This window comes from Oryctolagus cuniculus, chromosome 1, assembly GCF_964237555.1.
Source record: "Oryctolagus cuniculus chromosome 1, mOryCun1.1, whole genome shotgun sequence".
Lineage (NCBI taxonomy): Eukaryota > Metazoa > Chordata > Mammalia > Lagomorpha > Leporidae > Oryctolagus > Oryctolagus cuniculus.
Window position 1 is genome coordinate 7,706,901 of NC_091432.1, and position 24,565 is coordinate 7,731,465.

General features: G+C 49.4%; 1 protein-coding gene across 2 annotated transcripts; it reads left to right on the plus strand.

Moving 5' to 3' along the window:
- The first annotated feature begins 1,037 nt into the window (after positions 1–1,037).
- On the plus strand, positions 1,038–22,667 carry PLAAT5 (phospholipase A and acyltransferase 5). 2 transcript variants are annotated; one of them, XM_002721037.5, is made up of 6 exons: positions 1,038–1,282; positions 1,804–1,891; positions 3,394–3,502; positions 17,119–17,227; positions 19,876–20,138; positions 21,974–22,667. In XM_002721037.5, the coding sequence occupies exons 1-6, from the start codon at positions 1,135–1,137 to the stop codon at positions 22,064–22,066; spliced, it is 810 nt and encodes a 269-aa protein (XP_002721083.1). In that variant the 5' UTR covers positions 1,038–1,134; the 3' UTR covers positions 22,067–22,667. The 2 variants fall into 2 exon arrangements, with proteins under 2 accessions (XP_002721083.1, XP_008272562.1); XM_008274340.4 differs by having other exon boundaries at positions 17,119–17,233; positions 21,974–22,245.
- Positions 22,668–24,565: the final 1,898 nt, after the last annotated feature.

Consider the following 24,565-nt stretch of genomic DNA (forward strand, 5'->3'; position numbering starts at 1 on the left):
GTGGGAGGGAAGTTATGGGGGGGGAAGCCATTGTAATCCATAAGCTGTACTTTGGAAATTTATATTCATTAAATAAAAGTTAAAAAAAAAAACACATCTTCTGCCTCCCAGTCTGCATTAGTGGGAATGCTGGAATTGGGCCTGGAGCTTGGCCAAACCCCAGCCCTCCATGGCCCTTTGAAGTACCCTCACGACTCCATTCGTCTTTGTCCATTTGGGTTGCTACATGCAAAACACCAGTCGGAATGGTAACTGATGTTTTCCCAGGGGTGGGTGTATGCGCGCGTGGGTGGGTGTCGACCAGCTCTCTAGAATTTCATTATAGAAACTGAATCCGCATCCATGCCGGCTCCACCCTCTGACCCTGATCACACAACGGCCCCGCCTCCCACCGCCTTGGGGGTTAGGATATCAGGATCGGGGTTGAGGTGCACATAAATACCAACACCACAATTACCATATTTTAAAAACTAGTACCATTTTATGCAGTTTCACATAAGCAAAACATAACTGAAACCAAACAAAAACAACCCAAAGCATCAAAGGTGCGAAGAAGTCATTTTTTTTTAAAGAAAAGATTAAAAAAAAAATTAAGGACGGGACAGGTGCAAACTTCAGGAGAGAGGTAACTACCCCCAGGCGGTAAGGGAGGCGGCACAGGTGCAGCGCCCGGTCCGGGGATGCTCCGGTGATTTTACTCATCACAGTTCGTAACCACAGGTGCTCAGGTGCTATATGGATGACATTGGGTATATTTCTATTTTTAAATAAAACACTCGGCAGCCCTCGGGATTTCAACCCCGGAGCGCGCCTGCTCTGTGGTCTCAAGCGCCTCGCGTTGGCTCCCGCACCTTGCAGCCTCGGCGCCACCTCACACCCCACCAAGAGTCTCCGACGGCCCCTCGCCCTGCTCTGGCCATCAAAGACCCCCTACCCCCCACCAGATACCCCGGCCTTGGGGCGCCGCCATCTGCGCCCCTCGCCAAGCCGGGACGCGCCCCCTGCGCCCGCGCGCCGCCGCCACCGTTTGCCGCGCGCCCGCGACTCCGCCGTCCAGGGGCCGCGCCCACGGACCCCTCGCCGGGCGCGTCGTCCTTTGCGAGGCCCGGGGCACGGCGGGGCCGCAGCAGCGGGATGGGCCTGAGCCCCGCCGCCAGGGCCGAGTACGGGCTCCCCTTCCACAGGGTCCCAGCTTCCCGCCCCAAGCCCGTCTCGAGAACCTCCAGCTCGGAGCCCGATGACCACCAGCCTGCTCCTGGACGTTCAGCCGAGCCCCAGTCAGGTCCGCCCCCGGCATAGGGCCTCCCTGGGCACCCCCATGAAGCCGCTGCGCCGTGGCCTGGAAGCCCCCCTGGGTTTTCTCGTGGGCATTTGGTTATTGTGTTAAAGGCCTGTTAAGTGGAATGAGTGAGTACTTCAGAATGGCCGTTTGTTTCTAATTTAATCCAAGCGAGCCAGGCAGAGGCGGAGGTGGGACAGTGGTGGGGGAGCACCCCCCCCCCCCCCGGCAGGTGGGGTTAAGGGCGGCTGTGGCTCCGCAGGGGCTTGGGACAGAAGCGACAGGGAATTAGGGAATTCCTGGGTCTCAGTTTGACAGCGGACCCGAGCCCTCTGCAGCACCGAACCCCACCAAATCCCCTTCATTCCTCCGAAAATCGCTTGAGGGCGCCCCGGGGAGCCAGGCAGGGGTCTCCACCTTTGCATGGTCATCCGGGTGCTCCCTGGAATTCTCCTCTTAGAGATTCCTCCTCATCCCCACCCGGCCCAGGATTAAATAGCACCCCCCTCCCATCCTTGAATTAGAAGAATCCGTGGGATGCGAGGCGTTGGTCCAGCTCCTGCCCAGGCAGCCCCAGCAGGACACCTTGGAAGAGACGACAGTCCAGCAGGGGTAAGAGTCTGTTCCCCAGGACTGGGCTTTTGGGTGGACTCAGACGGCGTTAACCAGAGGGCAGCTGGTTACAGCTCCTGGCTGGGCGCGAGGGGGCGCCCCCGGCTGCAGGCGGGCCTGGGGCCAGGCTCCAGACCCGAATTCCTTTAGCTGGGGGCTGCCTGCGTGTGCGCCCCCAGCGCATTTCTCAGTGCACTTTCCCCAAGCACAGGATGGCTGACTTACAAGAACTTTCTTGCACCTTTCTGAGTTGCTGGAGCTTTGGAGCAGGACTGGATTGAAAAGGAGGATTTCCCCGTCTTCCCAGACCTTGCCCTTTTAGAAGAGCTAAAGCGTGGAGGAAGTTAAAGAAAAAGCCATTTTCTGGGCTGGTGCTGCACCAGGCGTGGACACCAGCTTTTGCGTTTAACCTTCAACAAGTCTGAAAGACAAATTTGTATGTGTGAATCTCAATTTTTTCTGCACCAAAAGAAGCTTATTTTTCAGTTCTGTTTTCCATGAACTTTTGAAGTCCCCTCCTATTACTGTCTCTATTTAAAAAATTGCTCAATTTGAGCTTCAGACATTTATTTACTAGCTCAAGGTTGGCCAGCAGTATCAGAGCTAAGATTCAAATCCAGGACTTTTTGGCTCCAAAATATGCCACTCTCCTCTGTGTCGGCGCGGTCTGGTATGTCCCTTGGGATGGAATGTGCTGATTGCCTTCATAGTCCTTTGAGTTACATAGTGGGGGCTTGACAAGATTTCTCAGAAATATGGAGCGAATTCTAGTTACTGGAAGAAACAGCTCAGGGGTGAGAGCTTGCCTCTGGGCAGAAGAAGTGGGGCAGAGGCCCCAAGCACTTAGGGACTGTTTATTTTTGAAATCTGTGCACAACTACCACTCTGAGATACATTTGAAAAAGATTGTTAGCACAGAAAGCAAAACAAAGCCCTTATGAAAGCTATTTGTTGCTATCATTAGCATTCTTTTTATTTATAGGAAAGATTTTAAAATTTGTTTTGACAGAGTTACAGAGAGAGAGGGAGAGGGAGAGAAAGAGATATCGCCCATCTGTTGGTTCATTCCTCAAATGGCTACAACAGCTTGGAGTGGCCAGGCCGAAGCCAGGAGCCAGGGGCTTCACTCTCCCTGGAGGGGTCGGGGCCCAAGCTCTTGGGGCTATCCTCTGCTGCTTTCCCATCAGCAGGGAGCAGGATTGCAAGTGGAACAGCCAGGACAGGAACTGGCACCCATATGGGGTGCCAGCACTGCAGGTGGCGACTTCACCTGGTTTGCCACAATGCCACCCCCCTGTCATTAGCACTTTAAACAACCATCAGAAAACCTGTAAACAGGGAGTATTTTGTGTGAAATCTCATGGCTTCTCAGAAACAGGCGAGATTTCCTGTAGTCTGAAATGGGAATGATAACTGAAGATCAACCTCTGATCTGTGATAACGATTTTCCAATAATTGTGAACCAGCGTTGTGTTGTTAACTATGATTGCAAAATCACTTAGGGAGAAGCCTGCAGTCAGTGTGGAGACCACATCGAGCCAGAAGAGAGCAGAGCTGAATCCAACACCCAAAGCTGAGAGCGAGGGCAGGTTAACCAAGCAAGCAGCCGAGGTGGGTAGACCAAGAAGGCTCGGAGGGTGTGTCTTGGACAGGTCGCCGATGTCTCTTGATACCAAATTTTATTTTGACTGTCTCAAAACATCCACACTGGTTTGGGCTGCTGGTCACACCGTTAAGTCATATTAAGGTATAACTGACACATGGTAAATTCCACTATTTAAAATGTCCAATTTGGTACATCGTGACATAGGTGTACACCAGTGACACCATGGCACAACCGTCACCTCTCCTAGGTGCAAACAGTCTTTTATGCCCCTTTGAGTCTCTTCCTCTTTCCGCCTCATCCCCAGACGTCAGCTGCTCTGCTTCATGTCTCCATAGATTAGCTTGCATCTTCTAGAGATTTATTCAAATGAACTCCTACATACGGTTTCATTGTAGGGCTGTATCTTGAGTTGTTTCCCCATTCAGGTGCTGGGACTAGAACCGGCGCCCATATGGGATGACGGTGCTTCAGGCCAGGTGTTCTGGACTTTGGCTGTTTTGAATAAAGCTGCTGTGAGCATGTGTGCACAAGGCTTTATACAGCATCTGTTTTCTTTTCTTTTGGGTGAATACCTAGGAATGAAGTGGCTAGATCATATGGCAGGTGTTTGTTTACTTAGAGTTTTCCGAAGCATAGGGGCTAGCGTTTTGGTGCCGCTGCTTGGGACACACACATCTGGTAGCTGAGTAGAGTCCAGGCTGCTCTACTTCCTATCCAGCTTCCTGCTATGTGCCTGGAACGAAGCAGACGACTGACCAGTACTTGGACTCTTACCACCCGTGTGGGAGACCCAGATGGGGCTCCTGGCTCTGGCCTGGCTTGGCTGTTGCAGCCGTTTGGGGAGTGAACCAGCATATACTAGATCTCTATCTCTCCCTCTCCCTCTCCCTCTCCCTCTCCCTCTCCCTCTCCCTCTCCTTCTCTCACACTCCCTCTCCCCCCTGTCACTCTGCCTTTCATCTTAAATTCTTACCAGGAGTATATGAGAGTTCCAGTTCCTCCACATCTCATTAACATTTGGTGTGATCAATCTTGAATCTTAACAGCTGTGTATACATCTCTCTCTGTGTGTGTGTTCAAAGATTTATTTATTATTTATTTATCTGAAAGTCAGAATTACACAGAGAGAGGAGAGACAGAGAGAGAGAGAGAGAGAGAGAGAGAGAGGTCTTGCATCTGATGGTTCACTCCCCAGATGGCTGAAACGGCCAGAACTGAGCTGATCTGAAGCCAGGAGCCAGGAGCTTCTTCCTGGTCTCCCACGTGGGTGCAGGGGCCCAAGGACTTGGGCCATCTTCTATTGCTTTCCCAGGCCACAGCAGAGAGCTGGATCGGAAGTGGAGCAGCAGGGACTAGAACCGGCGCCCATATGGGATGCCAGTGCTTCAGGCCAGGGTGTTAACCGCTGTACCACAGCGCCGGCCCCCAGTGTGTGTGTTTTTTAAAGATTTATTTATTTATATGAAAGGCAGAGTTACAGAGAAACCGAGGCAGGAGGGGGAGAGGGAGAGAGAAAGGTCTTCCATCTGCTGGTTCACCTCCCAGATGGCTGCACCGATCCAAAGCCAGGAGCCAGGAGCCAGGAGCCTCTTCTGGGTCTCCCATGGACTTGAGCCATCTTCTACCGCCCTCCCAGGTCATAGCAGAGAGCTGGATTGGTAGTGGAGCAGCCGGGACTCGAATCAGCACCCACATGGGATGCCGGCACTGCAGGTCGCGGCTTTGCCTGCTACTCCACAGCGCTGGCCCCTCACTGTGGTTTTAAAGTGCATTTCCCTAGGAATGAGTAATGATGCATCTTTCCATGTGTTTATCTTGGATCCATATCTGCACTTACTTTTCTCCTGTCTAGAGGGGGAAGTAGAGGTAAGTTACTTCAGATCTTTCTTCTGTTCCAGTTGTAGGCATCTACTGCTGTAAACTTTCCCATAAGCGTGCTTTAGCATGTCACACATCTGGGCACGTTGTGTTTTCATTTTTGTTTAATTCCAAATGCTTTTTGTTCCCTTTTGATTTATTCTTTGACCCATGGAAAAGGAAATCACTGTTATTTAATTTTCAAATGCTTGAAGGTTTTCAAGATATCTTTCTGTTATTAATTCATGTTTATTCTGTTGTGGTTAGGAATATACTTTGAATGACGTGAATCCATTTAGACTTATGAGACTTGTTTTATGGGTGCAAACAGAGCCCCCCGAGCTAATGTTCTGTTAGCTCTTGAAAGAAGGTGCATTCTGCTGCTGTTGCCTAGAATGTTCCAGAAATGTAGGTCAAGTTGACTCATGGTGTTGATCAGGTCTTCCTTTTATATTTTTCTATCAGTTACACAAGGGCTCTTCAAAGAGTTCATGGAAAATGCTTATTAAGAAAAGCTGTGTGGGGCCGGTATTGTGGTCAAGTGGGTAAAGCTGCTGCCTGCGGTGCCAGCATTCCATATGGGTGACAGCTTGAGTCCCGGCGGCTCCACTTCCCATCCAGCTTTCTGCTGTGGTCTAGGAAAGCAGTGGAACATGGCCCAAGTCCTTGGGCCCCTGCACCCATGTGGGAGACCCAAAGGAAGCTCCTAGCACCTGGCTTCAGATCAGCTCACCCTGGCTGTTGCGGCCATTTGGGGGAGTGAACCAGCAGATGGAACATCCTCTTTCTCTCTGCCTCTGCCTCTCTGTAACTTTGCTTTTCAAATAAATAAATAAAACTTCATCTTTTAAAAAATATTTATTTACTTGAAAGTCAGAGTTACACAGAGAGGAGAGGCAGAGAGAGAGAGAGAGGTCTTCCATCCACTGGTTCACTCTCCAATTGGCCGCAACGGCTGGAACTGTGCTGATCCGAAGCCAGGAGCAAGGAGCTTCTTCCACGTGCAGAGGCCCAAGACTTGGGCCATCTTCTCCTGCTTTCCCAGGCCATAGCAGAGAGCTGGATGGGAAGTGGAACGGCTGGGACTAAAAGCAGTGTCCATATGGGATGCCGGTGCTTCAGGCCAGGGCGTTAACCTGCTGTGCCACAGTGCTGTCCACAATAAATAAAACTTTAAAAAAAACTATGCAAGGATTTCAATTTTTTTTGCACCAAAATAACCATCTTTTAATTTCATTTTCCATGAACTTTCTGAGTCCATTTATATAGAAGAGTACTAAAATTTCTGACTGTAATTGTGGGTTCATTCATTTCTCCTTGCAATTTTATCTATTTATTCTCACATTAAATATGTAAACATTCAATATTCTTATTCTTGATCAACTTATTCCTTTTCATTGCAAAATTATCTTCTTTATCTTTGGTAGTATTCATTGCTTTGAAATCTGCTTGGCCTGATATTAACATACTCTGCCTTTTTTCAATTAGTGTTAGTGTAGTATATGATTTTTCCTTTCTTTTTATTTTATCTTACTTATGCATTTATATAAAATGTGCTTTTTCTCAGTAGCATAGAATTGGGTTTTGATTTTTAAATCTAATCCGTTTCTGCCTTTTAATTGGGGTATTTAATCCATGTACTTCAATGTCATTACTGACAGGGTTAGATTTAACTCTGTCATTTCACTCTTTATTTTCAATTTTATTGTTCTTTGTTTGCTTTTTCCTCTCTTTCCTGACTTCTATCAGATCGAATAGTTTTTATAATATTGTTTTACTGTATTTGTGGCTTATTGTATTTTAATCCTTGTTAGGAATTTTATATTGTACACTTTCATTATTTTAGTTTTTATTATTTTAGAAATAATCTTATCCTTTAATTCCATTTCATATGAACTTTTCTTTTTTTGTTTTTTGAAAGTTGAGAGGTAGCAAGACAGAGAGAGAAAGAGAGGGACAGGGAGAGAGAACTCTCATTTGCTGATTCTCTTCCCAAATACCTGCAACAGTCAGGGCTGGGTTGGGCCAGGAGCTGCAGACTCAGTCAGGTCTCCCACAGGGGTGGTGGGAACCCTATTGCTTGAGGCAGCACCGCTGCTTCCCAGGGTGTGCATTAGCAGGAAGTTGGAATGGGAAGTGGACCTGGGACACCACCCCAGGCACTCAGATGTTGGCTGTGGCATCCCAAGCAGTGTCCTAGCCATCGGGTCAGATGTCTGTCCTTATACTGTACATTTTAAACTGATTACAGGCTGTCCTCCAGGGATATTATGCCACTTTTATAAAGCATAAGAATCTTGTAATAGTAAGTACACCTCCACTTCTCCATATCTGACTTCATTGTATTGTTGCTGTGTATGTACACATCTGCTACACATTGTTATTTTTGTTTAAACAGTTTAAAAATACTTTAATGAGTTATGATTCACACACATAAAATTCATCCCTTGGAAGCATTCCACGTGGCAGCTTTCAGTATATTTACAGGCTGTGCAAGGGTCATCATTATCTATTTTTTTTTTGAAAGGCAGAGCTAGACAGTGAGAGAGAGAGACAGAAAGGTCTTCCTTTCCATTGGTTCACCCCCCAAATGGCCGCAATGGCCGGTGCTGCGCCGATCTGAAGCCAGGAGCCAGGTGTTTTCTCCTGGTCTCCCATGCGGGTGCAGGGCCCAAGCACTTGGGCCATCCTCCACTGCCTTCCCGGGCCACAGCAGAGAGCTGGCCTGGAAGAGGGGCAACCGGGACAGAATCCAGTGCCCCGACTGGGACTAGAACCTGGGGTGCTGGCGCCGCAGGCGGAGGATTAGCCAAGTGAGCCGCGGCGCTGGCCATCACCATCTAATTTTAGGAACCTTTCACCACCCTACAAAGAAACTCTGTTAGTAGTTACTTCACTCTTTCTTGCACCCAGTTCCCGGAATGCGCTCACCTACTTTCTGTATGAATACTCCTGCCCGGGACTTTTCAGGTAAATGGACTCCTGCAACCTGTGGTCTTTTGAGCCTGGCTTCTTTCCTGTAGCCTGATGATGACAGGGCTCGGCTGTGCTGCAGTGTGTATCAGTACTTCATTTATTTTTATCGGCAAACAATATGCCATTGTATAGATAGACCATGTTTGTTTTATCCATTCTTCAGTGGACGGGCATCTGGGTTGTTTTTACCACCTTTTTGACAATTAGGAATGATGCTGCTATGAACGTTTATGCACGAGTCCTAAGTGGGTTATATTGTACATTTTCATTATTTTATTTTTATTTTAGTGGGTTATGAGTTTTCAATCCTCTTGGCTGTATTCGGTCACTTAGTTGTCTTTTAAGAGATTTGAAATTATAGGAAAAATTGGAGGTTGGGCCTAATGTTTGTTTTGGGATCCTCTAGCAGTGCTTTTTTTAATTTTGGAAAGATTTATTTATTTATTTGAAAGGCAGGGAGGGAGAGACGGATGCAGAAAGCTTCCATCCACTGGTTCATTCTCCAGATGGCAGCACCAGCCAAGGCTGAACCCAGCTGAAGCCAGGTGCCTGGAGCTCCTGCTGGGTCTCACAGTTGGTAGAAGGGGCCCAAGCACTTGGTCCATCGTCTGCTGCCCAAGCAGGGGCATTAGCAGAGAGCTGGGTTGAAAGCAGAGGGGCAGGGCTCAACCTGGAATGCCAGCGTCACAGGTGATGCCTTAACCCACTGAACCACAGTGCCTGCCTCGCTAGAAGTGCTTTGAAAATGGTATGACTCTCAGGGCAGAGCTGAGGTATAGCAGGTAAAGCCACCGCCTGTGACGCTGTCATCCCACAGGGGTGCAGGTTCGAGTCCCGGCTGCTCCACTTCCCAGCTCCCTGCTAATGGCCTGGGAAAGCAGTAGAGGATGGCCCAAGTGCTTGGGCCCCTGTACCCACATGGGAGACCTGGAAGAAGCTCCTGGCTCTTGGCTTTGGATTGGCCCAGCTCCAGCGGCTGTGGCCATTTGGGGAGTGGTCCAGCAGATGGAGGATCTCTCTCTGTGTACCTCCCCACCCCTGTAACTCTGCCTTTCAAATAAATAAAAATGAATCTTAAAACGTTGTGGTTCTGGGTGCTCAGAATCTGCCAGAGAATAGGACTACCACAGCTGTGCTGGAGTCGCCATGGCTCTGTGCACTGTCTTTACTGGAATAGGGCGAGACTCTTGGTCTCTTCAGTATAATAATTCTAAGAGTCCTAGATTTCTGCTTCTCATTAAATGATGGGGAGAAAAGTGCCAATTGCTCCTGCAGATTAACTGCATTGTTCAGGATTATAGAGACGTCAGTGATTACAGCATTATTCCCAGATTGACGAATTACCAACAATTGCAGATGCTCCTGGAAGGGCATTTTCTCAGGACACTATGGCAATTTCCAGACCCTTTCAGGAGCATGTGTTCAAATTATACTTTCAAGGCCTGATTTATATTAAGAACAGAACCATTGTGAATATTCATGAAGTCTGTGTATTGCCCAAGATAGCAAGGTCAATATCCCCGTAAATGTTTTCATGTAACAACACCGCATGGGGTCAGCTTCTTCCCAGGCCTGATGACACAGAAAGTTCTTCCTGCCCATGCGCGTGCAAGGTGGCCACTGCCCTCCACACTTCATGAGCCTCCTTTTAAAAACTTGATGACAGGCCGGCACCGCGGCTCACTAGGCTAATCCTCCGCCTAGCGGCGCCGGCACACCGGGTTCTAGTCCCGGTCGGGGCGCCGGATTCTGTCCCGGTTGCCCCTCTTCCAGGCCAGCTCTCTGCTGTGGCCCGGGAGTGCAGTGGAGGATGGCCCAAGTGCTTGGGCCCTGCACCCCATGGGAGACCAGGATAGGCACCGGCTCCTGCCTTGGGATCAGCACGGTGCACCGGCCGCAGCGGCCATTGGAGGGTGAACCAACGGCAAAAAGGAAGACCTTTCTCTCTGTCTCTCTCTCTCACTGTCCACTCTGCCTGTAAAAAAAACACACGCAAAAAAAAAAAAAAAACAAACCCACAAACTTGATGATGACTTGTGTTTAAGGTTCAGCTCTGGAATTTCATTTGGCGGCTCTACTCATGTAAGCACAAGGCATTAGCAAATAGGGAGTAAGGGTTGAACAGGATTTTACTCAACAGGAGTACATAGCAGTTTTGCTTTTTTTTTTTTAATCCAGCAAAGGTCTGGAGAAACATTCCTGTCCTTGCCCTCAAGGACTATTTGGGGAAATAGGAAGAAGATGAGAACTTATTTGATAATGTGATAAGCAACATGGCTCCAGCTCCCCTCAGTGGATGTCTGAACATGCAGATAGTGTCAAACCCTGTATACACTGTGATTAACAGGTGGGTAGCATTTACTGCGTGGATACGCTGCATCCAGGGATGTTTCGTGTCCTGGGCAGGACGGAGTGGGGTAGTGTGGGATGTCATCATGATGCTCGTGGAGAGTGGAGCTGAGGATAAGGTAGGCTGACCATGAAGCACACTCTCTCCGTTGTGTCCTGTCCGCATTCGAGGCGCTCACTTTCATTTCTGAGCTGCCATCTGGGTTGGGGTCAGAGCTGAAAGCGAGGCTCCCAGCCGATGATTTTCTTCCACTCCGGGCTTCCACTCCAGTGCCTGGTTAAGCTAGACCCAAGAGTCAGCGTGTTCTAGAAGCAATCTAAGGGCTTGATTTGTTTTCTTCTCCTGGGAGTTCCTAGAAACCACTTACTTTGTGGTCCTGCTCCTGCCTCCTGGCCACACGCCACTCCCCGCACTTCCCAGCACCGCACCTGTCAGGTTGACGATACTTCCAGACACCATGCTTAGCCAGGGGGCCCTGGGAAAACCAAGAGTGTCTGTTTTTGGGAGAAGGGCCAGAGTGGGTTTGTTGCCTGCGCAGAGGAAATCAATGGCAGGTGGGCAGAGGGCTGTGGAGCAGCTGCTTGTTCCAATGGAGGAAAACGGTGGGAGAATCGTAGCTTGGAATTGGAGACAAGAGCATTGAAGGGATCGGGGGCTTCTCTGGAGGGCAGAGACAGGCTCCTGTGGTTGCCAGCGGCTGGGGAGGTGCTGAAGGAAAGGGAAGCCTTGGAAGAACTTCCAATGCAGGGACACTTTGGCTGCACTTCAGACTCACCTGGGGGATGTGGCTCCCAGACCATACCCTGACAGATCTGAACTGTTTATTTTTTAAAGATTAATTTATTTATTTGACAGAGTTACACAGAAAGAGGAGGAGAGGCATAGGGAGAGAGGGAGAGAGAGAGGGAGAGGGAGAGGGAGAGGGAGAGGGAGAGGGAGAGGGAGAGGGAGAGGGAGAGGGAGAGGGAGAGGGAGAGGGAGGGGGAGAGGGAGGTCTTCCATTAGCTGCTTCACTCCCTAAGATGGTTGTAATGGCTGGAGCTGTGCTGATCTGAAGCCAGGAACCAGGAGCTTCTTCCAGGTCTCCCATGTGGGTGCAGGGGCCCAAGGACACTTGGGCCATCTTCTACTGTTTTCCCAGGCCATAGCAGAGAGCTGGATCAGAAGTGGAGCAGCCGGGTCTTGAATCAGCGCCCATATGGGATACCGGTACTGCATGCAGCGGCTTTACCCACTACCCCACAGCACTGGCCCCTGCACTGTGTATTTTTATTATTTATTTATTTGAAAGAGAGGAAGGGATCTTTCTTTCCCCCGCCCCTTCTGTCTGCTGGGGGCACGGACCTGGGCTGAAGCCAGGAGCCAGGAACTCAATCTAGGTCTCCCAGGTGGGTGGCGGGGACCTACGTAAGCATTCGAGTAGTTGAACCATCACCTGCTGCCTCCTGAGGCGCACAGCAACTGGAACTGGAACCAGGGGTCAGGAGTGAGGCTGGGACTAGAACTCTGGCACTTCATCCCAGTGGCTTCTTATGCCAAACACTCACCCTGAACTGTATAAACCACTGTGGGTGATTTCAGTGTTTCACCAAGACTGAGAACCAACACTCAACATAGTTAAGTTTACTGTAGGAGAAAGTTTAGCTAGAGAGTAGGGGTGTGTGATAAGCCTGTGTGACTCTTGTTCAGTTTTCTGCCTTGCCACTTGCAATACGATAGATGAGACAGTATTAAAGAAGGGAGAAAACTTCTTAAAATTTTAAAAAAATATTTATTTTTATTTATTTGAAAGACAGGGTTACAGAGAGAGTTAGCGCCAGGGAGTGGTGGTGGTGGGAGAGGTCTTCCATCCGCTGGTTCATTCCCCAAATGGCTGCAACAGCCAGAGCTGAGCTGATCTGAAGCCAGGAGCCAGGAGCTTCTTCTGGGTCTCCCACGTGGGTGCAGGGGCCCAAGGACTTGGGCCATCTTCTATTGCTTTCCTAGGCCACAGCGGAGAGCTGGATCAGAAGTGGAGCAGCCAGGACTTGAACCAGCGCCCATATGGGATGCCAGCCCTGCAGGCCAGGGTGTTAACCCACTGCACCACAGCGCCGGCCCCACTTAAAACTTTAAGCTATCTGCCCAGGCTTCTGTTTCCTCCACTTCCATCTCTACCGCCGCTCCAACCTGATTGTGCCAGTTTGATTGACTTGAACTCTGGCCCTACATTTATTATTATTATTTTAAATATTTATTTATTTATTTGAAAGACAGAGTTACACAGAGAGGAGAAGCAGAGAGAGAGAGAGAGAGAGAGAGAGAGAGAGAGGTCTTCCATCTGCTGGTTCACTCCCCAGCTGGCCACAATGGCTGGAGCTGTGCCGATGCGAAGCCAAGAGCCAGGAGCTTCTTCTGGGTCTCCCACATGGGTGCAGGGGCCCAAGTACTTGGGCCATCTTCTACTGCTTTCCCAGGCCATAACAGAGAGCTGGATCGGAAGTGGAGCAGCCAGATCTTGAACCGGCACCCATATGGGATGCCAGGGCATTAACCCGCTGCAGCACAGCACCGGCCCCCCTACATTTATTGTTCATCTTTTGTCCACAGGCCTTGCATGGTCAGCACTCAGGCCACTGCATCCGTGAGAACGGGCCTGCAGGCTTTCGTGTGTCACGAATACGCTAACAACAGACGTGGCCTTGGCTCAGTGTGTGTGCGTGGGAAGACATTCGACTCCATGAGGTTGCTTCCTCTAGTTCACCTGTGTGCAGAAGGCAAAGATAATTAGAAAGTTTGTGAGCCAAAGATCTGTGTGTATACCTAAACTGTATACCTGTGTGTCCACCTAAACTGAAACTGAAAGGTGATTTAAGCGTCCACCTGTGTCGGCACACGCGGAGGCTGGACCCGAGTGAACTTTGAACAGTGAATTTCAAAGCGTTTGCAGATCAGACTTCTTTGTGGACATCTGGGACGCTGCTTTCTCCTCCCCTTGCCATTGATCAACACGGGCACTGTGTGAAACAGTGGATTCTTAGGAGGAGCTGAACCACACAGGGAAGCCCTTGATTGGCTCATCGTTCCTTTTTAATCAGAGTAGAGAAAGAGCTCCTCTCTCCTCGCCGCTGGCTCTCTTGCCTTCTCCTGTCCCCTGTTCTTCCTGGTCTTGCAGGACCCGGTCACCACTCTCATCCTTTCTGATCTGTGCCGACCTTCAAGTGTGTTCTCACAGCCCGTGGCCCTCATGCACAACGCTAGTAGAAAGCCCAGTGTACAGCCACCTCCCAGGTTCTAGGGAGAGGCGTTTCTGCATCTCTGTGCCTGGTCCTAGGAGGAAGGAAAATGAAGTCCCGTTTGCAGTCTCCTAGGCGGTAGTTCTGCCTTCCGAGTGAGACGCCTAGTTTGGGGGGCCCTCTAGTGGGAACTTGCTTGCTATTGCACTTTTCCCTTTTTAAAACAAAAGTTTGAAGCAGAAAGATGGGCGTGCTGGCTCATGCCCCAGTGCCGAGAAGTGCCCTTGTTGGCTTGGGCGTGGAGCCAGGAGCTGTGAACACAATTTTGTGTTCAGTGTCCCACGTGGGCAGCCGGAACCCCGTTACTGGATCTGCACCAGCAGGAAACTGGAATCAGGAATCGAGTGGGCAGTATCTGGAGCCACTAGGAAACAGTCTCTATTTGCTCTATGGTTTTCTTCTTGTGTGCGGGTCACTGTTTTCTGTCTCACGAGTTTATGGAAATTGAAAATAAAAGACAACTCTATTTTGGTGCAAAAATGGAAATGTATCCATATGAAGGATCTTTAAAAAGTTCAAGAAAATGCATATTGTGAAAAACTGTATGGATTTTTATTTTTTTTGCATCAAAATTAGCTTACCTTTTAATTCCATTTTTTCAGAACTTGAAGTAACCTTTGTATTTCTTACCAGCTATTATGAACACGTTTAAAGAAGTAAATGAAGTCATGTTGAAAGAATAAGAGGAAAGTGGGATGAAAATGACTGAACATATAGGTAATATCCATAAGGAGGCAGAAATTATAAAAAGCAACAGGGTACATCCTGGGACTGAATAGTACAATGGTGAAATAAATTCACTAGAGGGGCTCAAAACCATTTTTAAAATTTTCTATTTTAATTTTACAATTGATCTTAGTCAAAAGACTGAGAAGCGATTTTTAAAAATTTTCATTTTGATTATTTTTTACCAGGTTCAACATGATAGAGATACAAGTCAAAGAATGTAATGATACTCCCCTCCTCCCTCCCTCCTTCCACTTTTCTTTCTTCTTTTTAGCTTTTGAGATAACTAATTTTTAATATATATTACAGTAATAAGGATTAATACTTCACCAAATAAGAAGTTTAACAAGTAAAAAGCAAAAATGCCCGAGTTTAGTAGGAATAAAGACAACAGCGATAAACAGTAATGGGATGGAAAAATGACCATTTCACACATATATATACAGGTTTTTTTTTTTTTTTGTCAATTAGTTGTTCATAATTCCTTTCAATGAAATAGAACCAATGACAGTGTAACCTCTAAATATTTGCTGTATGGTTACTAGGGAATAGTTACGTTCACTTAGACTTTAAGCCATTTCCTGTCAACAGTTGATATGCAGGAATAAATCTATGCACATTGCAATGCAAATAATTCTACATCTTTTTTGAACTCGATTAGTTACCACAGATGAAGGAGAACGTGGTATTTGTCTTTTTAGGACTGGCTTATTTCACTAAGTAAAATGGTTTCCAGTTGTATCCATTTTGTTGCAAAAGACAGGATTTCATTCGTTTTACAAATGAATAATATTCCATATTGTATATATACCACAGTCTCTTTATCTAGTCCTAGGTTGATGGGCATCTGGGTTGATTCCTTATCTAAGGATTGTGAATTGAGCTGCAATAAACATGGGGGTGCAGGTCACTCTTTCATATGCTGATTTCACTTCCCTTGAGTAAATTTGCAGGTGTGGGAAGGCTGGGTCAGACGGTAGATCTATTTTCAGCTTCAAAAGCAATTTTGAACTGCCAAAAAGAAAAATCAGCAACTTGAAGCTGGATCAATAGAGATCATCCAAGCCGAAAAGAAAACTTATGAATATTTATGTGAAAATCCTTGGAAAAATACCAGCAAATTGAATCTGGCAACATAGAAAAGGTTTTAAACACAATGATTTGGGATTTATCCCAGAAATGCAAGTTTGATGTAACACTCTTAAATCAGTGAATATAATGTTAGTAGAGAACAAAAACCATATGACTGTTTCAGTATCCCTAGAAAAGCATCTGACAGAATCTAACTGCCACTTGGGATAAAACTTTTTTTTTTTTTTTTTGACAGGCAGAGTTAGTGAGAGAGAGAGACATTGGTTCACCCCTCAAATGGCCACTACGGCCGGTGTGCTGCACTGATCCAAAGCCAGGAACCAGGCTTCCTCCTGGTCTCCCATGCTGGTGCAGGGCCCAAGCACTTGGGCCGGCCATCCTCCACTGCCTTCCCGGGCCACAGCAGAGAGCTGGACTGGAAGAGGAGCAACTGGGGCAGAATCCGGCGCCCCGACCAGGACTAGAACCCCGGGGTGCCGGCGCCGCAGGCGGAGGATTAGCCTAGTGAGCTGCAGAGCTGGCCTAAAACTTGTTTTACACTATGAATCTAAGAAAGCTTCTCACCCTGAAATGGGTCACCTACAGAAACCCTGCAGAATTACTAACGGGTGGTAGAAGAGTGACCATAAGTTATGGTTAGAGGCCATGCTTGTAAGGGACCAGACCTCACTGGGGAAGTGTGGTTCAGCCGCCTGGTTGACGGGTGAGCTTCACTGGTTTGGCCGGGCTGGAGCCGGTCTGTATCCTGGGAAGCAGGACTAGAGTGACCACCAGCAGTGAGTGGGGTGGGTGGACAGAGGATGGATAGAGTCCCCTCAGGCTATAGGCGGGGGAGCTACAGAGGGAACTAGGGTTCCAGCAAGGGCAGCAGGGTGTTGGGCGTTGGTTTCCTTGGTAGGTGGGCCCTAGAGATGGCCAGGCCACGGCTGCAAGGTCGCTGGGGCCGAGGCAGCTCTGCCAGGTGTTCTTACCCTACGCTACTGACAGGCATCCTGCCCACTGCCAGGCAGAAGCTGCTCGGGAACCCTTCCTCCTGCCGTGCCCATCTAGCGCCCTCTACTGGAAGTGCTGGACGTCTTCACAGGCGTCTGTTGCAGGTGCATTCCCAGCTGAGAGGCCGCATACCTGAACCTGGCCCTGATGGCCCTGGTAGCTGTGGTAGTGGGGGTGGCACAGGAGGTGGGGAGTCCTTTGGGTCTCTGTGTGATGAGAGCTTTCTCCAGCGACAAACCACGGTGAAGGGATCTTCGGGGTTGAGCTGTAGCTGGTCCGCAAACAGGGTTTCAAGAGTTCCCCGGGCAGGTGGCAATTTCATCTGTGTTTGTATTTTTTCCCCCTATTGTAGGGCAAAGCAAGACCCAGACCTGGAGACCTGATTGAGATTTTCCGAATTGGCTACGAGCACTGGGCCATCTACGTGGAGAATGACTGTGTGGTCCATCTGGCCCCACCGAGTAAGGGTGGATACTCTATTGAAATACTGGTATCGAAGTGGGCAGGGCAGTCAATGCCTGTGTTCCCCTTGCCGGCTGCTTTTGGTAGCAACAAAACACCTGAAGCATTCCTGGGTCCTTTTTTTTTTTTTTTTTTTTTTTTTTTTTTTTTTTTTTAAATTAACTGTGTGACAGAGCTTGCCCCCTGTCAGCCCTACAAATGACATGAGTCACTAAGGAGTGTCCCAAGGTGCCCTGGCCTCCCATGACATCCTGTCTTTGAAAATACACATTGAAGACCGAGGGCCTCCAGTGTGTGTTGGTAACAGGTCAGCCTCCTCCTCCAGTTTCGGGGGGTGGCCTGGGAAGGGTGCAAGTGCCCACGTGGCACTTGCTTCCTGTTGTCCGCCAGTGCTGCTCCCAGCTTCCCGATCACCTCCGGCACCTTTCTCCTCGCCTGTCTCCTGCTGTTCCAGCCTGTTCCAGGCCACTTCCCTCTACGTGGCCTGCAGTGCTCAAGGCAGCGTGGACACAAGGCTGACATTGAACTTGTGGTTCACTGAGTTGTAGTGGAGCTTGACGGGGGGAGGTGGCAGTAACAGAGGAAGACCACAACAGGATGGGAAGGACCAGTGGTCACACTGGCTGCCTCAGGAGATGGGACCTGAAGAGGAGGCAGGGCTGGGGGTGGCTCCATGACACACTTGCGATGCTTTTGATTTGTGTATCCTCTGCATGCGATGCTGTGCCAGGGAAAACCCTTTGACCACAACTTGCTTGCATCTCTCCTTTCTGTGCCCTAGTCCCAGTTTCTCACCTTGCTGGGCTCTTTCCACAGAGCGGAGTCTCTTCTTCATGGCCTCTCTCCCCTCCTCCACCCCTCACACCCTTCCTTCCTTGCTGCCTGGGGGTGTGTTTGAAGAAGGTACACATTCATTTCCCCTGGTCCTTCCCAGGCCAGCTCCGGGGACTTCCCTCTTGTGTAACCCCAGGGATGGGGAACCCCTCAATCAGGTCTTTCTCGAACAACGGGGTTCTGCTGTCTCTGCTGCTGCCTGCTCCAACTTCTGTAGAATCAGTAGATTTTCTTCAAATGCTTAAGAAAGGACAAGGAAGGTTTCTTGCTCGCAGACAACTTACAAAGGGGGAGGGTACTCACATTTAAAAAAAAATTATTTGACAGGTAGAGTTATAGACTATTATACATATAGTAATATATATTATATATAGTTATATAATTATGTAACTATTTTGTTATTTTTCCTTTTTTATTCATATAAATGGAACACTTCATCTATTTCTTATATACAGTTTTAAGAGTGTAATAATACTTCCCACTGTACCTTCCTTCCTCCCTCATTCTTCCCACCCTCCTTTCCTTATTTTTTAAAATTTTTATAATGGCATACTTTCGGTTTCCTTATTATCACAAGCTTACCCTTCCACTAAATGAAGAATTCAACAAGTAGGAAGTAGAAAAATCACTGTTGTCTTTGATTGACACATAATAATTGTAGGTGTTTATGGGGTGCACTGTGATGTTTTGACGTGTGTATAAAATATGTCAAGCTCAAGTTAGGGAAATTACCACATTCCTTAAAGCATCTGTCATTTCTTTGTGATGGGAGCACCCAAAATGCTCTCTTGTCTAGCTGGTTTTCTATGCTACCCCCCAGCCCTTGGTGGGTTCCTTGCCCTCTCTGAGTGTCTGTCACCTCCCAGGACTGAATAGGGCAATGTAGCAGCTTTCAAAGATTTTTTTTTTTAAATTTATTTGACAGAGTTAGACAGTGAGAGAGAGAGAGACAGAGAGAAAGGTCTTCCTTCCATTGGTTCATCCCCCAAATGGCCACCACGGCCGGCGCTGCGCCGATCCGAAGCCAGGAGCCAGGTGCCCCCTCCCGGTCTCCCATGTGGGTGCAGGAGCCCAAACACTTGGGCCATCCTCCACTGCCCTCCCGGGCCACAGCAGAGAGCTGGACTGGAAGAGGAACAACCGGGACTAGAACCCGGTGCCCATATGGGATGCTGGCGCGCAGGCAGAGGATTAACCAAGTGAGCCACGGCGCCGGCCCAAAGGTTTCTTTCTTCGAAGTTGTTGAATCCCTGAATTTGAGTAGAGATAAGGGCCAGAGGTTCTGGGTGGAAGCAGGTGGAAGTGGGTGCCTCAGGGCCTCATGAGCTTGTCCTTGCCTGTGCCCCTACTGTGGCCACAGAGGGAGGCGTGTCTCAGGGTTCCCTTGACTCTGTCCATGACAGCTCTGCCCTGGGAGCTGGCCCTGGCTAGGGGATGCTCACTGAACATTTGGTTAGGAAACAAGGCGCAGGTTCCGGGACTCCATCAGGCCAACACAGCACAGAATGTTCTTAGGCCAGTAAACCCAGTCTAGGCCCACACTGAACTGTACTGGCAGGGTTAACAATAAGAGACTCCTCTTTTGAGGTTGAAAGCAGGGAGGCCGGGGCAGGGCAAAGGCTTCTCAGGAAAGCGGCTGCCGTGCAGTGTGTCTGATCCGACTCCCCTCCCTGTGCTTTGCCTGTAATGGTCGGTGAAATCGGGGCCCCCAAGGGAAGCAACGGACCCGAAGTCTGAGACCGCACCAGTGCCCCCACCTCTCCCCCACCCCGGCCTTCCAGCCCCCCAACTTGTGCTGCTCCTTGACCTCCAGGTGAGGAGTTTGAGGCTGGCAGCATCACTTCTGTGTTCAGCAACCGGGCCGTGGTGAAATACAGTCGTCTGGAGGACGTGCTGCACGGCTGCTCCTGGAAGGTCAACAACAAGCTGGACAGGACGTACCTGCCCCTGCCCGTGGACAAGATCATCCAGCGCACGAAGCAGATGGTCAACAAGACAGTGCAGTACAGCCTGATCGAGGGCAACTGCGAGCACTTCGTCAACGACCTCCGCTACGGCGTGGCCAGGAGCCAGCAGGTGCGGCCGCCCTCTCCTGGGGCTTCCTGGGGCTTTGTCTCTGCCTCGGTGACCAGAGCGGTGATGCTGGCTCCATCCCAGAGTCTGCTGCACCTGTGGGGCCTTCCTGTGGTTCAGGAGGGATTTCCACGCCTCCTGTCCCCGGCAGGAGGAGAAAAGGCCCTGTGCTAGCCGCCTGGTTGGAGCCCCAGCTTGGCCATGAACTCAGCTGGTCTCCTGGGTCAGGTCCCCCAATGGCTGAGCCTGTTTCTACCTTTTACACAGTGGGGTGGATGGAGCCAGAAAGGAGAGTGTCTCCGAACATTTTTGCAAGAGGGAGCGAAGAGCTCAGTCTACTTCGGTGCGACACGTTTTGAAATCCGTGCATAGCTTCTTCATGAGATGCATTTTCCCCGGATTTCTTCTTGTGTGTGTGAATTTCAACTTTTGTTTTTTTTCTGCACCAAAATAAACTGACCTTTCCATTTTATTTTCCACGAACTTTCTGAACTTCCCTTTATTGCTTATAGCACCCTGAGGGCCACATCTTGGATGATGACTATATTATTATTATTATTTTGTAAACAAATTTGAATCACGTGCCAATATGTGAAAATATAGAAATTTTATATGAGAGGGTCTGGTTTCCCAGCTTCTCTTGAGCATTCAGTTACCAGGCCACACCCAGGGTTGGTGTCCCGCTTGCCAGCCCTGTGCCCGGCTGAGCTGTGCCCCAATAGCTGGTTCTTGACTACGACTCCATGAGATGAACAGGGGAAGTAGTTATTGTCTTATTGTTTCCTTTAAAATAGATGAAAAAAGGGGCCAGCACTGTGGCATAGCAGGTAAAACCGCTGCCTGCAGTGCCGGCATCCCATATGGGTGCTGGTTCCAGTCCTGGCTGCTCCACTTCCGATCCAGCTCTCTGCTCTGGCCTGGGAGGGCAGTGGAGGATGGCCCAAGTCCTGGGGCCCCTGCACCCACATGGGAAGACCCGGAGGAAGCTCCTGGCTCCTGGCTTCAGATCGGCACAGCTCCGGCTGTTGTGGCCATTTGGGGAGTGAACCAGTGTATAGGAGACCTCTCTCTTTGTGCCTCTCCTTCTCTCTCTGTGTAACTCTGTCAAATAAATAAATAAATCATTAATTAAAAATCAAGAATTAATGGTGGAGCATAATTTTTCCATGTCATCCCCTGCCCTAGTGTTTGCTGAGTTCTCTGAAATGCCAGCGGGGGTCTCTCCGCCGTTGCTCTCCCACCCATCAGCCAGCGCTGGCAGCGCACCTCCCAGCTGTTGCTGTCCATATCTTCCTCCTCTGCACTCTCCATTGTCCCCTGGCCTGTATTCCATTCTGGCTCCGGTGCCAGGGGCTTGGCAGGCTCTGCTGTGAGGGCTCCCAGGGGCGTGAAGAGAAGACCCCCACGGACCGAGGGCAGGAGAGGAGGCCCTCAGAAAAGGCCTAGGCCCTGGAGTCCTGAGACCCAAGGCTGGTAGCCTGGACAGCGTCTCCCTGTGTGGCTGTGTCTCAAGACTTCCCTTCCTGGTTCTCGGCTCCCACATTTGTAGAATGCTGTGGCATGCTGGGATCCTTTGCTTCTGGGCAGAATGGCTCTGAGGGAGCAAGGGAGCCAGGAGGCTGGGCGCCTTGGGTGTCCATCGCCAGCAGTCCTGGCTTCTCCTGGTCTTTAGCAGCTCCAGGATTTTTGGAAATACAGAATATCATGGTCGATCCTTTTCCCTAGGAAAACACTCTCGGCAGGCTGTTCCCTGAAGGGGGATGAGGAGGTTGAGGTGGGGGAGGAGGGTGCACGCCTAGGGTTGGTTCTGACTGTTCTGCGATCGATATGTATTGCAGGTTGAACACGCACTGATGGAAGGAGCGAAGGCTGCAGGCGCGGTGATCTCAGCTGTGGTGGATAGCATGAGGCCCAAAGCAGTGATCGCTTGAGCATGCCGGGAACTCGGAGCAGAGGAAGGGCTCCTGACCCTCGCAGAGAGAACATGCCTCTTTCCCTCCCCTTGCCTTCCTCTCTCCATGACCTTGTTTAAGAGAATTGTGAGCTTCCGGAAGAATCTAGAATGTATCCGATTACCCCTCCAGAAATACATCCAATATATGTGACCAGAGACCGGTGGACTCTCAGGAGGGCAAGGACAGCTATCTACTGTGTACGTATTACGTGCCAGGCACGGTGCTCTGCCACCCATCAATAAGGCCTTGTACGCGCTTGTTTGATTTTACGTTCTTTGTAGGAAGGGGCCTTGCATGTTTCTTAGGTTGACGGTGGTCTGCGATGCTTCAACACCCCCTGAAATATCCCGGAGCCTCCACCCGAGCCTTTCCCATAATGAAGACCCCTTTCCAGAATTCTTTGTCTTGCATGAAAACGTCTCCCGCTTCCTTCCACTCCCCTTAGTCCTGCCCCTTCCAACCCACGGTGTAGTCCAGGGGAGGAGGACTTCCAGGAATGCTGTGACTCGCCGCCCAGGGCCACCTGTACCTTAATCTAGGTACACATTTTCCAAGAAATATTTTTTTTAAAACTATACATCAATTTTATTCTTTATTGCTTTTCTATCTTAGAATTGCCAGAAAATTTGATGTTTCCATTCTCACTGGCTTTAGAGATTTATTTACTTATTTGAAAGAGTAATACAGGGAGAGGGAGATCTTCCATCTACTGGTTCACTCCCCAAATGGTCGCAACAGCCGAGGCTGGGCCAGGCTGAAGCCAGGAGTCTGGAGCTCCGTCTAGATCTCCCACATGGGTAGCAAAGGCCCAAGAACCTGCTGCTTTCTCAGGTGCATTAGCAGGGAGCTGGATCGGAAGTAGAGCAGGTGGGACTTGAACCGACGTTCATAGGGGATGCCGGCACTGCAGGTGGCTGCTTTACCTGCCAAGCCACAGCACCAGCCCCTGGATGAGCCTTTTTCATCTTGTGGAATGCAAGGCTCATGCCCAGGACAGAAGTGGGGTGGGCAGTGGGGGAGGGAGGACATTCCAAGGGGGAAGTGATTTGACGTGAGTGTTTTTGAGATTAGTCGAACACGGGTGTTTTGTTCACGTGTTTTCTTTTTCATTTTTGGTGAGGTGGGCACGTGGGGCAGTGGTGGCGTTGGTTTGCTCAATGGCCCATGGAGACTCAGAGAACTTGAACTTGCTGTGCTTCTTCATGGTGAGTTAGTGTTACATGAGCTAGCAGGTGCATGAATCCAGATGTTTTGTTCCGCGATACAAAGCTGACTTTGGAAAGCACCCCGGCAGAGATTATTATGGCTGCAAAGTGATCTGGGGGTTGGGGGTGGGGGTGGGGAAAGTGTTAGTCAGGGTTGCCATCTGTAAGAGGGAGAAAGGACCCTGCTACTTGGGGAGTGGGCCAGAGGCTGCAGAGAAAGGGCCAGAGGGGAGCCCCCATGAAGCCAGGAGGCGAGAGAAGCTGCTCTCTGGCTCCCAGTTTTAAATTTTGGTCTCAAAGTCACCTTTTGTTCTCTTTAAGCTTTGCTTGGAGAGTAAGCTGTGCTTGGAGAGTAAGGGGAGGAGCCGTTGTCCGGGGTTTGTTAGAACCTAGAAGGTTGCTGTTCTGGAGAGAAGGGTTTCAGGGGCTGCCTGATGTCGGCGGAGCGCAGGGGTTCTGGAATGGCTTAGGACAGAAGCAGCCTGCACTGGGATACTCCGAGAGAGGACAGGGTTTCCTGCAGTTACGCGGGAGGAGAGCTTGGCTAACAAAGTCAGATTTTCACAGGGAAGGGTGGTTCCTGAACCTGTAGGGCATGGACGCTCACATCACACACAGACAAGCACAGCACAGGGGGCGTTGCAGTTGGATACACAGCCTTCCGGTGCTCATAGACCTTTTCGGTGCCCACACTGTTCCTGTGAAAACTTTCGTCACTTTAACAGGACAATGAGCAGCCACACAGACTCTAAAAGGGCTTTGTGAGATGCTCAAAGTTCTGATCTCTCAAAACTTCTGTCCCCAGTGCTTTCAAAGCCAACTTTCAACCAGGCAGAATCTGTCGAGAGAAGCCAGGTATTGAAGATCTCCAGGTTGCTGCCGGGGAATGAGCAAGTGACTTTTGTTTTGCTCTTTTGTTTGATCATGGTGGAATTTGCTCTAAAAATATTTTCGATGAATCAGATGATCCAGTTCGCTAGGTTAAACACAAAAAGTTTTTTACATTGGCTTTAAAAAAAAACTCTTGAAGTTAAGGCGTTTCTGAGTTTATAGCAATGTGGGAAGTGATTTGTAGTTGATTAATTTTTGGTACAGCCATACAGTTTCACTTTAAAAGACTTGAGAAAAGTCCATGGAGGCCATGAACTCCCAATTGTGTGTGTGTGTGTGTCTGTGTGTTTTCTTTTTCTAAATAAAAGGTGGCTATCTCGCCTTTGCCTGAACCTGTGAGCAGTGAGTGGTATGGGCTGGCTGTGCTGAATTCTGAGTT

Bases quoted from the DNA above. Each gene is read 5' to 3' on its own strand.
- PLAAT5 (XM_008274340.4), top strand. From the start codon at position 1,135: ATGGGCCTGAGCCCCGCCGCCAGGGCCGAGTACGGGCTCCCCTTCCAC. The intron at 1,892-3,393 runs GTAAGAGTCTGT...AAAATCACTTAG, and splicing joins GAGACGACAGTCCAGCAGGG to GGAGAAGCCTGCAGTCAGTG. The intron at 20,139-21,973 runs GTGCGGCCGCCC...TATGTATTGCAG, and splicing joins GCGTGGCCAGGAGCCAGCAG to GTTGAACACGCACTGATGGA.